The sequence below is a fragment of the Coloeus monedula genome (assembly GCF_965178545.1).
Source record: "Coloeus monedula genome assembly, chromosome: 3".
NCBI classification, from domain to species: Eukaryota; Metazoa; Chordata; class Aves; order Passeriformes; family Corvidae; genus Coloeus; species Coloeus monedula.
The window spans coordinates 38,411,836-38,425,907 of record NC_138783.1 but is presented as its reverse complement, the minus strand read 5'-3'; the positions used below and the strand labels follow the sequence as shown (position 1 = coordinate 38,425,907).

At 42.0% G+C, this 14,072-nt stretch overlaps 1 protein-coding gene across 5 annotated transcripts; it reads left to right on the top strand.

The window, feature by feature from the left end:
* Window positions 1-63: 63 nt before the first annotated feature.
* TAF1D (TATA-box binding protein associated factor, RNA polymerase I subunit D) lies at window positions 64-13,067 on the top strand. Of its 5 annotated transcripts, XM_082278465.1 has the most exons (17): window positions 64-88; window positions 422-494; window positions 2,387-2,641; window positions 2,746-3,196; window positions 3,482-3,657; window positions 4,265-4,322; window positions 4,642-4,930; window positions 6,558-6,607; window positions 7,495-7,551; window positions 7,869-7,999; window positions 8,349-8,394; window positions 9,240-9,276; window positions 9,581-9,654; window positions 11,375-11,425; window positions 11,763-11,874; window positions 12,234-12,297; window positions 12,942-13,067. In XM_082278465.1, exons 3-7 carry the CDS (start codon window positions 2,400-2,402, stop codon window positions 4,795-4,797), a joined length of 1,083 nt encoding a protein of 360 aa, XP_082134591.1. In that variant the 5' UTR covers window positions 64-88; window positions 422-494; window positions 2,387-2,399; the 3' UTR covers window positions 4,798-4,930; window positions 6,558-6,607; window positions 7,495-7,551; window positions 7,869-7,999; window positions 8,349-8,394; window positions 9,240-9,276; window positions 9,581-9,654; window positions 11,375-11,425; window positions 11,763-11,874; window positions 12,234-12,297; window positions 12,942-13,067. The 5 variants fall into 5 exon arrangements, with proteins under 5 accessions (XP_082134591.1, XP_082134590.1, XP_082134593.1 ...); XM_082278464.1 differs by lacking the exon at window positions 7,495-7,551; XM_082278467.1 differs by lacking the exon at window positions 7,495-7,551 and having other exon boundaries at window positions 9,581-10,429.
* Window positions 13,068-14,072: the final 1,005 nt, after the last annotated feature.

Sequence of the window (14,072 nt, the reverse complement as noted above, 5' to 3'; positions counted from 1 at the left end):
CGCGCCTCTCGCGAGCGCCCGGCGCTATTTAAGGCGCGGGGCCGCCATTACGCGCCCTTTGCGGCGGGGCGGCGGGAGGCGCGTGCAGGTTGGTCCGGGCGGGCGGATCCGCCGCCATCCGCGCTGCCGGGACCTGGGACCGAGGGACTCGGGTGTGGGGGGACACTCCTGGCGGTGTTGAGTCGTGCCCTGAGGACTGGGGCGTGTGGCGGCTGTCGGTGAGGGGCTCCGCGGGAGCGGTGCCAGCGGGGTGTCCCCGGCCCGTGGTGACTCGGTGGGTGCCCGCGTTCGAAAGGCCTTCCCGTGTCGCCAGCCGCAGCGTGCTGCTGGCAGCCGAGCCTGGCGAGGGGGCGAGCGGTTTGCCTGACGCCTTTCGGTCAGCTTCTTCAGCAAGTTTAGATGATTGTTTTTATTTCCTAAGGGATCTGCGTGCTGTGCCAGCGCTCCAGTACGGAGCTGGGCTAGAGGCCGCGAAGGATGCTGAGCTGTGAACTGTGAGTACCAGTCAGGGTCTGTGTGGTCAGAGTGGCATTGCTGCCTCTGTCCTTACTCAGGCGTTCCGCTGTTTTGTTTCTGGGCTTTGTGTTTGTCAGGCCGTGGGTGAACCAGTGTTAGCAGTGTGCCCACATAAGGCATAGCGTAACTGGCACATAACTGTCTTTCTTGTCGTGAGCGGCCCAGAACTGAACACAGGATTGGAGGTGTGGCCTCACCAGTGCTGAGTACAGGGGGACGGTCACTGCCCTGGTCTTGCTGACCACACCACTGCTGATCCAGGCCAGGATGCCATTGGCCTTCTTGGCCACCTGGGCACACGCTGGATTGTGTTCAGCTGCCCATTGACCAGTACCCCCACGTCCTTTTCTGCCAGACAGCTTCCCAGCCCCTGCCCCAGCCTGTAGCACTGCCCGGGGTTGTTGTGACCCAAGGACAGAACCCAGCACTGGGCCTTGTTGAACCTCAGACAGCTGGCTTCAGTCCATCAATCCAGCCTGTCCAGATCCCTCTGCAGGGCCTTCCTGCCTTCCAGCAGATCAGCACTTCCCTGCAACGGCAAACTGAGTGAGGGTGCACTTTATCCCCTTGTTTAGGTTGTCAGTGAAGACACTCAACAGGACTGGCCCCAGCACTGGTTCCTGGGGAACATCACTTAAGGCCAATTGGATGGAACTTTATTCAGCACTGCTCTCAGGGCCCAGCCATCCATCCAGTTTTTCAGGCAATGAGCAGTGCACCCATCCAAGCCATGAGCAGCATGTTTCTCCAGGAGAAGGCTGTGAGAAATGGTGTCCAGAGCTTTACTAAAGTCCAGGCAGACAACATCCACAGCCTTTGCCTCATCCACTAAGTGGGTCACCTGGTCATGGAAGGAGATCAAGTGGGTCAGTTGGGACCTGCCTTTCCTAAATTCATGCTGGCTGGGCCTGATTCTTTGGTTGACATGCATGTGCCCTCAGGATGATCTGCTGCAGGTTATGTGAGGACATTAGATAAGTTCTGCTATAGCGCCTTCAGATGCTGAACTGTGTAATTATATTTGAAATATTAATGTGTATGATGATGAGTTTGTAAAACTCTAAAAAGCACTGTAAAATTAGAAAGATGCAGATATACAGGACTAGTGAACAACTTGACAAGGTAAAATAACTTCAGGCTATTACAGAGGAAAACCAGGTTCCTTGGCTGTATGTTCCAGTCTCTGTTGTATAGACTTGGGCCACTGTAGGGCTGGACTGTGTTGTGTTGCAGATTCGAGTGAAAATTAACATTTTAGTTTTGGGACTGGTGTCTGTGATGATTGATAAGCAGTGAACAAATAGGTGATGGATTATTAAAAGCAGGAGATTTTAGGTATCTTACAGCTAACAAAAGAACAGAGGGAAGATGGCATTGCTTCTCATGATGATACTGTCTTGGATTAATTTCAAGGCTTTAAACCACAGTGAAATGCGTATTTATATATGACTTAAAACTGTAATATCCTTACAAGTGTAAGAAGCCATTGACTACTTGTATGTGTGCTCATTTGGAGCAAAACTTAACCCTAGTAGGGAGAGGGTTAGAATGTTCAGAATTCATCTCTGAACAAGTCTCTGTTGCACCACTGATGTTTGCCTTCCTTTGGGCAGGTGTTGAATGTAAAGAGCTCTAAAAAAACATTTTCTGACCTCAGTTATGCAGTGAATATCTTTAAATAAGTGGCTGTGACTTAATTGTTAGTGTGAAGAATGTAACTGGTCATGGTTCATAGGAAAATCTCTGCTCAGGTTTGCTCAAGATTGTTCCTGTAAGTTTACCCTGCAATTAGGAGTGGAGTAGAGGAAAGTTTGTTACCTGATCAATGTAAAAATCTTTTTAAGTTGCTTGAATTTTCTTTGCTTTTTAGGGCAAACTGAAACATGACTGATACAGATGAACCCCAGGCTTCTGGCTCTGATTACCCTGATGCCCAAGAGCTGATCAGCCATCAGCAGAAGGAGCCATCTGAGGTGTATTCATGGCAAATGAGTGCAGGAACAGGGCATTTGCGGTCAAGGCAGAAGAGGGCTGCTTCTGGGGAGTCTTCAGATCATCTTAACAGCATGTGTAAATCAGCAGCAGCTTCAGCTGAGGTTTTACTGATTAGTAGTGATTCAGAAATGTGAGTTTTTATCTCTAGTTTAGAATTTTTCCTGTGGAGAACCTGTGTCATGTATCGTAGAAGTGTACCTTCTTTTGAAAGTAAATACTTTTTTTCTTCTTCAGTGATGTCCCTGCTGCTCATCCTGAGTGCTCCATTGCACCTTCAGAGCAAAAAAGGAGATCTCAATCTTCGAGGAAACAAGCTGAATCTGTTACAGGAGTATCTGACAATGAAAGCTCCTCAGATTCTTCTCTGTCTCCCCAAAGTCCAGGAAAATCATTGGACGTTTCCAAGCAGCAGAAGTCAAAACTCAATTTGAAGGCCATTTTTGCGTATCACTTCAGGGGAAGGAAGTTCAAAGCAGCTGCACACCGAAAATACAAAGTTCATGCAGGGAAGAACAAGAAAAAGAAAAAGTATGAGAGCACACAGATGCCCACAGGGAGGCCCCCACTGACAGCCTCACCTCAGGAGCAGAAGAGGAGGCTTCTAGACAGAGGTTTTCAATTCCCTTTTGTCGAAAAACATTATGGGGAGAAACATATTCCCTTAAAGATGGTTCTTGGCTATGAGGTAAGTCCTCTGTTCTGTGGGATAAATATATTATTTTTCTTAGTCATAAAAATTGTGAATTGAAATGGGATATGTTGCAGTTCTACCTGATGTGCTAGAATGAAATAACAAAAGAGGTTTTACTTCTGCTAAACGGGACACTTGATGTTGTGTGTTTATTACATTTTAAGACAGACACAGCAGGAATATATATATGGGAGTTGATAAATATTACAATTCAGTTCATAATATAAATGATTTATAGTGGTACTTTTAAAGATCTTACCTGAGTATTTTTTTCTACAGCAAGCAGCTGCAAAGGGGTATTTCAAGTATATTGAAGTACTTAAATATGAAGAACATCTTAAAAAAGCTTTAAAAGCTCTTCAGGCCAGTGAAGACTTAGAAAAAGAGTGCATGGTGTTACGGAAACACAAATACTTAGATGATGAAGGCCCCATTTCCCCTATTCAGGAGACAGAGTAAGTTCATCTTTACTTGCTCTTTTGTTCTTAACTAACTTAAATGTGTGTGTATCAAGTTCAGTTGTTCTCTTGTCCTTTTAACCTATGAAAGCATTGTTTATTTTGGGAACAAAGCACTCTACCGCTTGGGATGCTGTGTTTGTAAATGCTTGACTTGAAAGTTCTCACAGAAGGAGGTATTTTTAATCTGATCTGAAGACTAATAATTGTTCTTGTGGTTTGTACTGTCTGATTAAAATTATGTGGTAGAAATTTAAATAAAGTATTTCCTGAAATTCACTCCTCTATAGTTATCCCAAATGAAGTACAGTGTTCTATAACAAAGACTAAAGGATAATTTTTAATTCCTTTTTACATTATTAAAAACCACAGTGTCATCTTTGGTCTTTAAGGTCAAGCAATTAGCTTAGTGCAATAAAAAGACCAGTAAATCAGCAAGAATACTTGCTGTTGTAAATATAGTCATAACCTTAAAACTAGAAAGCCTAAAAGACTGTGTAAAGGTACAGTGGTGTCTTTCAGCTACTGTTCACTTAACAGCTTGTAGCTTACACATTTTAAGATACTATAAAAGTACACAGCTTGATTTGGTTTTTTTTTTCAGTGATGATGAGGACAGCTTGAATTCTGTTTCTGAGGAGCAACTTGATGCCAGAGTAGTGGTAAGTAAACACTCCTTAACTTCTGAAACACTCCAGCCTTTCTGTTCCAAAGTCAAAAGAATTAGTAGATAAGGTTTTCAGTATTTAGTTCTTGAGCTTAGATCCAGAGTTAACTGTGTGATCCCTGTGAATCTTAATCTCTTAATGCAGGAGAGGAGGTTGATAGTCCACACTCTTCTCTTTGATATAATGATGAAATGTACAGAAATTCTGCAGTTCTCTGTAGAGTTCTTAAACTCTGCAAATTTACTACTGAAATCTTACATGTTAAGTATCTCAAAACTAGACATGTGACTATTCCTGTCTTCCCTTTTTGTAGGAGAACAGCTCTTTTATTCTAAGCAGCACAATTCCCAGTAAGAAAAAAACAAAGCCAGGAAGAAAACGTGCAAAACCAACTGAAGTGATTGAAATAGTGGATGAAGAAGACTGTGCTGGGGAGAAGTCGGTGCCTCTGCAAGGCTCACCTCGGTGAACCCCAGATGGACAAATGAGGTGGCAGCGGTTGTTCTTCAGAGACCTCTTTCATGGGCCTACTTGGCTTGAAACATTGGTCTGCAGTCAGTGTTGAGCTCTCCACCAAGCTGCCTAGACACATTGGGCTTACTGTGAGTGTATTGGGCTCGTGTCCAAGACAGTTAAAAAAAAGTATAACCTGTCCTCTTGCTAAGCTCTTAAATGTCTTCTGTGCTATTCTCTATCAAGAGTAGAATATCCCTGGTTCAGTGGCTGATGATCTTTGTGAAATTCTGGCATCTGCAACTTGACTTCTCTTTAGCAATGGATCGTAGAGTTTACATAATTAAAAATAGAAAACCAAATTCCAAATATTGTAACAGAACAGGAGCACAGTATAGAAAAGTAGGTGTTGGCATGCATACATCTGTATGCTCAAGTTAAAAGGGCAGTTCAGATGCCTTTCTTTCATAGCTGACTTCTTCGGGGGTGGTCCTTGAGAGATTGTTTTTCTGTCTTAGAGGTGCAGGTTTGAAGTACTTCAAAAGTTAAAGGGTTGAAGATAAAATTGAAGTTTAATGCAAGTCAAGTGCCAACAAAAAAGTGCAGAAGTGGTTGGTGAACTTTGACAAAAGTCTATTGCAAAATGTGGTTAATGTATTTGAATGATAAAATCAGTTTTGTATGATTGAGGTTGTCTATTCCACATGGAATAACTTCTCAGAAAACTAATTCTCTGCTCCTGAATCTAATACAATAATCTGAAGTTGTAAGGTATTTTAAAAATAATTGTAGCAGCATAGCGACTCTTGGGTTAAAAATTCTTTTTTCCCTCTTGTCCTCTTCTGTCCATAATGGGTTCTGATGTGAACATGACTTAGCAGAAGACAAAAGCTTTTTATTAACAGTACTTAACAGGCATTGCCCCAACTGCAAATACCTTTCTCAAAGGTGTTTTAGTCAGTAGGAAACAGGGCTAGTGTTTAGAAGTGGTCTGAATACCACTAAGTCCTACTGCAACTGTTGTGGTAGCTGAGAAAAAAAATGTTTAAAAAGTTCACTTGCGAAATCAGCAAGATTTAAAAACAAGTCACCTCACAGCCTCACTCTGATACTCTTAACCAGATTGCTGTCAGCAGCTAACTGACAGCTGCCCAGCAGGTAAAAGTAATCTGTGCTGAACAAGCACCTTGTAAGAAAAAGGGTTTATTTGCTGGTTTAATTTCCTTCAAATGCAGGTGACAGTCGGAGGAGATTTGCAGTAGGTGCTTGGTATTCTCAATACCAAGCAAGTCAAGCTGTGTAATTTACATGCTTGAATTAAGGTCCCAAACCTTTGTAAAAGAAGTTTCCCAAATGCAACTTAAAGGCTCTAGAACTGCAAAAACTACTCTTCAGTATTTAAAGATCACAACTAGAATTGGTCCAGAATTAATGGCTACATGTAACTCTTTTAGGCATCTACCTGAGAAATAGTCAATGGCTTGAAAGACTCATCCTGGATCTAGGAGTGGTGTTCTTGCTTGGTAGGGCATAGTGAGGGGTGTGTGGAATCCTGCTCATTCTGCAGTTTCATGTGATGAATTTTGCTGTTCAACTGCTGAGTGACTCAGAAATGAACTAAATTTCAGTTCTGATTAGAACTGGATAAATACACAGGAAATCGGGCTTATTACAGCTGTTATATTGATTGTTGAAATCTAGCTTTGATTTCGGGAATCTTCAGTTATTTGACCATATATGACATTTCTTTTCACTTTGCCTTTTTTCCCCTTCTAGTTTGTTGCTTTTGGAAGATGAAATACCTCTTGGTTTTCTTGTTGCACAAGGTAAGCGGTTTTCTTGGGTTTCAGTTTTGTTTCTTTCAGGTAGCTTTTTCTGCATTAGTTCACAAAAGGTTTTGAAAAAAACAGTGCTTCTTAGTTTAAATGAATACATTACAGTGCTCCACAGCTGAGGAGCTTGTGTGTGTGAAGCTTCCAAGGTACTGAGTTCAGTGCAACATACGTTTCATCAGTCTGACCAAAATTAGAACCTGTAGCCACTCTTTGAACAAAACCAAAAACTTTTGAGTTCTTGAATATCTCTTTAAGTGCAGTTTTTGTTGAAGTTATTTATAGAAATACATTGGTTTTACCTGATGGTGAATACTGCAGGGCAGCTTGATCTGAATTGGTTTGGACAACACTGTCTGGAATTTTCTCTGCTGAAGATGTTGAAGTACTACTGTCCCCGTAGTCTCTGGGTGGTGCTTCCCACACTTTCTGTACCAGGGTGTATCATACAGCTTCTGCTTCTGCTAGCTTCCCTGGGGTAAAATTCCATCTTAATTCATATTCCCTGCAAGAACAAGAGGGACAGCAGAGAGCAGCTGGTAGTCTTGGACGTACATGGCTGGGAAAGCTTCTTACTGTAGGATGTTACCAAGTTTGCATGGGCTAAGACAGTGTAGGAAATAGCATGTAGCATGGAAAAATGCACCTTGTAAGGATACAGTGTAGGAAAACCCCTTTAACATGGGAAACACTGAGCTGAGGGTGGGAAAGTAGTGAAACTTTACAAAAGCATTCTTGAGTAACATGATAGGGACAGACATCTTACTTGGCCATTGCTCTGGGTGGAGAACTGACCTAGGAAGCACGTCAGGTTGACACAGTGTAAGTTGTTCGGAGGAGAGTGTATGTGATTCTGAACTCCTCACACACCTCTGTTCAAGCTGCCTGTCCCTAAAATTGGAAAGCATGGAAACTGTCGGCTTCTATTACTACTAACAGTAAGTATACAGACAATTGGGAAGTCGCTTCAAATGCTGTTTCAAAAATAGTAAAAAAATGAATGTGTTCAGTTTGTTCCAGCACTTGATCAGGTTTTGTCTTTTGCTGTAGACAAAAACCTGGAACCTAGTGCTTAGAAAAAACCCCTTCTTTTGCAACCCACAGCTGATGAATGTATTGGTTGTGTTACTTATATGAAGGGACAATATTTGCATGGCCTCAAATAGCATTCATTAATTGATTCAAATACTGATCAATCTAGAGTTTGGTGTTCCAAATTTTCAGAAGTGTAGTTTGGTTATATCTTTCTTTGCAGATGAGCACACTCACTCTGCAGCAGCAGTTTTAACTTGTTGAGGAATCTCTCGAATTCTTAGGGCTGTTGGCTGTCCTGATTCACAGATGCCTTACTTCAGTGGACTTCTGTGCAACATGGTAGCAAAAGAGGTAAGCTTTGTGTTTCTTCTGAGTTTGGCATAAGACTATTGGATTTCTTCAGTCTAGTGCTATTCCCACAGCAAGCAATCAGGCTAATTTGTGCACTGGATGGTATCTGCACCCAGCAGTGTCTTTCTGATGGGGTGTTCAAAAAGCAGTGCTACAGTATTTCAACAGCTGGCATCGTTGGTTTTCATGCAGATGTGCTGGTTAAACTTGGTATTTCTGTTGAAACAAGTAGATTTAGTGTTTCTTAGTGGGAAACTTATCAAATACAACATAAAAAACCTGTTCAACTGTTATGGGATAAAAGTACAGTTAAATTGGTGACATTGTTCTAAAATGTTTTTTCTTAAAGGGGCATTCCTGTGATGTATGGAACAGATTGAAAAGCCTACTTAAGTGTAAGTATTAAAGAAACAGTTGGGGTTTTTCCTAGGTGGAGGTAGTTGTATGAAGACAAAAGCCCAAGTCTTAACTTTTTGGTTGCCTTTTGGCAAAAAAAGAAAAAGTATTCTATTTTGAAACACAAATCCACAGATGAGCACCAAAACCAGGTTTCTTTCCCAGTTACCTGACTAGGATAAAAAAACCAAGCTGTTCTACAGATGCTGTGGAGTTTTCATGCCTCGTTGTTCAGCAAATAGACACAACCTGCTGTGTGTCTGAATTGGAAAACGTGGCTAGAAGAGTAACAGGTTCTGCTTTCCTCACTGTAAAGTTAATTGCAGTGGTGACAATGAGACCTGTAACAAGTTCACTTAGTGGGACAATTCTGCAAACATACTTAAAAATGCAGCTACTATGAAATCTAAGGATAAGCTCGAGTTGATGTGCTGCAATTCTGCATCCTATGTACTAAAAGAAGGAGAATTAGCAGGTAGAGGAAAAATACTTGCAGTGCTGAATTCTTGTAGATCGTTTATTAAGAGCATAATTTCAAGCTGTCTTAAGATGGTGTCCTCCATGTTTTCTTTGTGAGGTAACCCCTTAGTTGTACTTTCTGTGCCATAGTGCTCTGATTTCTTAAATTGCAGATAAACCTTGTTGGTAATTGTGTGATAAATTAGGCTGTGGTTTAATTGCAAATGAAATGCTTTGTTGTGTCATCAGCATTCAGCCGGTGTAACTGGACTACTGTCTCCCTGGCGTCATACTGAGATAAAAGCTCCCAGGTCTTGATGGGCTGCTAAAATACTGAGGAAACTTGAAAGTATTACTTAGATGCAACAATTTTACTTTATTTTAGGAAGTGCACCTGAAGTCCAGTCTGAACTAACATCTTGGTAAGTTTGTGTGACTGGTTTTTTTTTACCCTTGGCTGTTGCCTGTCTTTAACTTGGTGAGCTAATTTCTGCTGCTCATTTCTTACTAAGAAAATGCAGTGTTGGTTTGGAAAACATGAGAGCTCTTCTCCAAACTTGAGAATGCTGTGAGAAAATTGTTGTGATGATTGGCAAAATGTTCAACTGCTCTGAAGAGAGTGAGTGAGAAGAGCCTTTCTGAACAAATCTACTCAGTACTGTTGTAGGTTCTGCTGACTTGTGTGCACATACATGCTGGTTTGTAAGACTACTTGTTTTTTTCAAGTGGCGGGTACGTAGAAGAAGATGAAGGAAGAAATGCAGGATGCCATTTCACAGAAGTCTGAAGCCTCTTTGAGGGTTAGTATGACATCTGAAGTTCTACCTATACCTTAATGACTAAGGGGCTCTGGTTTTCAGTGGCCAGAAGTCTCAGAACAAGCTTACTAATTTGTGAAGGTTTCAGGGACTGTTTTCAACATTACACTACTATATCTTAAAGTATCATTCATTCTGTTATGGGAAAAATTTATTGTAACTTCAATTTGCCCACAGAATGGTCATATAAATCCCTCAGTCAAAACCAAGGTGAACAGGTTAACTGCTTAAACGGATAGTTTTGCTTTGACCAGTCAGTTACACTTGGTTGGAATTTTATAGGGAGGATTCTGCACAGTTTTGTAGTTAATTCTCTTTGATGTTTGCTGATCGGGTAACTTACAATTAAAAACTTGCTAGTACAAAGGAGGTGCGTAGTGTATCATTTACCTTCCTTCTTCCCCAAAATGTCTTGAAACAATGCAAAATGACACTTAGTGAGATATGTACCAGACACCTTTCCACTCTGCTTGATTTTTATTCATCTCTTGTGTTATAGTACCAGAATTGTTGAGGTCTATCCCGATAGGATCTTTTCTGTAGGTTCGTGTCGTTGGAAACGCCTCACAGAATAAACTTGTGGTTTGGCTTTACCCACTGAACTACCTGTTAGCTCTGTGGGATAAAACTGCAAGACAAATCTTAGTGTAGCATCCTAGGAACTGCAGTGATGCCCAGTATTCTCCTTTAGGTGTACTCCTTGAGGTGTAATGTGCTTGGGTACAAAAGAAAAAAGTGATTCAAGTGGAAGAGCTTGGTAAGAGTCAAAAGTCAGTGTGTTCTGGGACTTCAGGTGCAACTGACATTCTGAATTACATGGGCTCAACTTAGTCTTTTGCCCAGGTTTTTGTGTAGGTACCTTACTTGTAACACTGTTTTTTTTGCTTCTTGTTTTCTGGATGGCTTGAAACAGTCTATTCTCCTTTTAATAATGATGGGAATGATTATTATTTCTTGTTTCAGTGGCTGTAGGTAAGAACAGACCACACTGTGATGTCTGTCTTGAAGTAACTTCATAAACTTGCTGTAATTTTGTTTTGTATTGAGAGATGCTCCACAGTTTCATACTGAGCAGCAATATTTGGGTTATATCTTCAAGTATGGGATTTAGAGTTAATTTCTGAAGAGCTCAGCCAGTTTACTTCTATACTGTTGAAATTCCTGGATTCTTTTCTGTGGAATGAAGAGTTTAAAGTAAAAACAAGCAAAATACTGTAGAAGAAGTATAAATCTTCACATAGGAGAATTCTAAAGCTGCTGTTAAAGATTTTATTTCCTTCTCCCTCTCAGCTGCATGGCAGTTCTGTGGAGTGGAGATTACCTCTTACTCCCTGACACTCCCTGGTGCATGCAAGAAGCTTGAATGTAAAATGAGCTGTTGTGGTTGAAGGTCTGTAGCTGTTGCAGTGTTACAGTACCTGTACCCAGGAGCCTTCTCCTGGTGGGATGTTCAAAAAGCAGTGCTACTGCAGTGCAGCATTTGGCATCCTTGGTTTTCCTCCAGCTGTGTGTCTGTTAAACCTGGTATTTTTGCTGAAACAGTCTTTAACCTCTTCAGGGATTTAAGTGTACTTGCTTTCTGTTTTCATGTGAAAAAATGAAAATAGATGTTTTCATTTGTCTTCATTTTAATTATCCATGTGAAAACTGGATACTGGCCTCTGGAACTCAGCAAGTGCATTCAATTTCTTCTTTCTAACAGGATGAAGTGAACTTCCCCGAGTTAAAAACATGGGAGCAACCTGTTTGACAGGTAGGTATTGAGTTACTAGTTAAATACTACTTCACAGTTTGTGTATTATCTTTGTATCACATTAAGCATCAAAACTTCCCTAAACTGTTGTATAATAAAGTGCAGAAATGGTTATGTAGTAGCAGAGATGAGTGGGTAGTGATCACTGCAGATCTTGGCAGATCACTCATCTGTGAGTCATTCTTGTGTGTGCATACATAAACAGCTGTCACAGTTGTGCAGCCATTTGTAGTACTGGTGTCTTAATGAGACTGCTGTTGCTTGTGAGGAATTCCTCAGTGCTTGGAGCTTGTGCTGTATTTTAGGCTTGCTCACAACTTGGCTTTTGTATTGGCAGGATTGATTGGTCCTTCAGTGGAAAGGATGGGAGCTGGTTCATTGAGTGAAGTCCCATATGAGCAGTGGGACTTCTGGTCATTACCAAGGCTGCTGGGATGTTCCTGTTTCTGGTGAGCTGTGGACATGACCGTAAAGCAAATCCACCAGACTCCTGTGTTGCCACATGATGTGGCACCAAGTCTGCTGGGAATAAAGCTTTAACATAGGCTAAGGACACAATATTCCCATCTGCTGTTAAGAGCAGGTTCCTGCTGAGGTGTAGGGATGTGGCTGTATCCTTGGGCCCTTAAGCTACAGAGGAATAAAAGTTCCAGTTGGAACATTTGTAGATTGGATTCCAGAGCTCCTGCTGAGAGGGTGGTTCTTTGGAACAGAAGCAAAAAAGGGAGACAAAGGCTGCTCCATGCATTTACCACCCAGTGTTGACTTTTGCCCTGTACAAACCAAACCTTGACTCTTTAACTCCTAGAGTCTGCTACCAAGTTGCTGTGTCAGAGAAACGCCACGTGGGAGCTACCAAAGTGACTGTGATGGTAAGGGCACTTAGCAAAAAGGCTGGTACTGTAAGGAAATTTAAGGTCACTTCAAAGAGGGTTTGCATGGCTGAAAAACCAGCAGCTCTTAACGCGGTGACCGCATATTGAAATCCTCTGCAGGATGCCGTGGACACTCCATGTGTGCTATGGTCTATTTGTGAGGAGATAAACACCTCGTGTAGTTTGGCCTCCTGGGCTGAAAAAGGGCCTTATTCTGCTGCCTTTGGGGTTTTGTGATGCTGATGTAGAGGAGAGGCTACTCAGTTCCATTCTGAAGTGAGAATTTGCAGCATGGGACATGGGAGAACAGGGTTGCTACAGTTCTGGTTTGAGCAGTCTTGCAGCCCAGTTGCTACTTTTGTGTCCAGGGAAGGGTCTGGAGCACAGGTCTGATGAGGAGCAGCTGAGGGAGCTGGGGGTGTTTAGCCTGAAGAAGGCTCAGGGCACTTTCTTGCTACAACCACCTGAAAGGAGCTTGCAGTGAGGTGGGGGTTGGTTGGTTTGCCAAGTAAGAAGCAGTAGGATGAGAGGAGATGACCTGAAGTCATACCATGGGAGGTTTAGACAGGATATTAGGAAAATGGCTTTTTTTTTTTTTTTTTTTTTTTGGCTTAAAAGTGCTGATGTTTTTCCTCTTTCAGATCCTGGTGATGTTGCTGCAAGCCTGCTGCAAAGAACTGCACAGCTGTTGCAAATGAAGAAAGAACCTTCTCTAAAGTGTTTATTATTGCTGTTTTTTAGAATTAAACATTCATTTTAACTTGTTACTGCTTTGCACAGTGCAGTAGTGCATGGTGTTACTTGCCTCTTGCCCTCCTGGGAGCTGTGGTGAAGGTGCCTGTTAGAGAAGACCCAGCTAAGCTGAGTGTATAGAGGTGCCTGGAAGTGGCTTTATCAGGTCTTTTCCCTCACTTCCCTGTCACTGAACTCGGCTGTACCAAAGCCCCAGACAGGTATTTATTTCTGTACAGACAGTCACAGCATTTAAATCAAACTTGGGGCTCTGGGCTGCAGCCTGAGGCTATTTCCTGTTGCTGCACTGGGAAGCCAACAAAGGGTTGAGAAAATTAGTCCAGCTGATCAATCACCTGTGACTTGCTGGTAGCAGAATGCAAGCTTTCTCTTCCCCTTGGTATTCTGAGAGAGGAACAAGTTTGCTGCTGCAGTATGTGCAACTGCACCAGACTGAAAGAAATCATTTAAAACACAAGTGCAAAGTACAGTTATTAATCAAAAGTCGGCTTTCTAAGACCCCCCCTTGGAGCAGATTTAGAGGAGGCTGCAAAAATGATCGCAGGTCTGGAGCATCTCCTGTGAAAAAAAGGCTCAGTTGGGGTTCAGTCTGGAGCAGAGAAGGCTCCAGGGAGATGTTTACAGAGCCTGAAGCATCACAGGGGGGTTGGACCAGCGGACCTTTAAGGGTCTCTTCCAACCCCAACTATTCCATGATTTGTTGGTGCATTTTAACCAGGATGAGTGTTAATGAAATGCCCCTGGTACTGCACCTGTTAATAAGTTTACAGCATAAGTTGAGCTTTGACTTTGTCCTGATGATGTATGTAATTAGGTCAGAAAACATGAATAGAAAATCTCTCTTTGGAAGAAGTAACTTAAGATTTTTATTCTCTTCTTCCATTCAAGTGCTTTTATATGTACCTTGTGATGGCAGGAAACCCACACATCTTAAATCACGTAGTGCATAGAACTGGTAAAAACTGCAGCTTTACAGAAGAAATGTTCTGTTACCCAAGGATTCAAATAATCTTAAAACT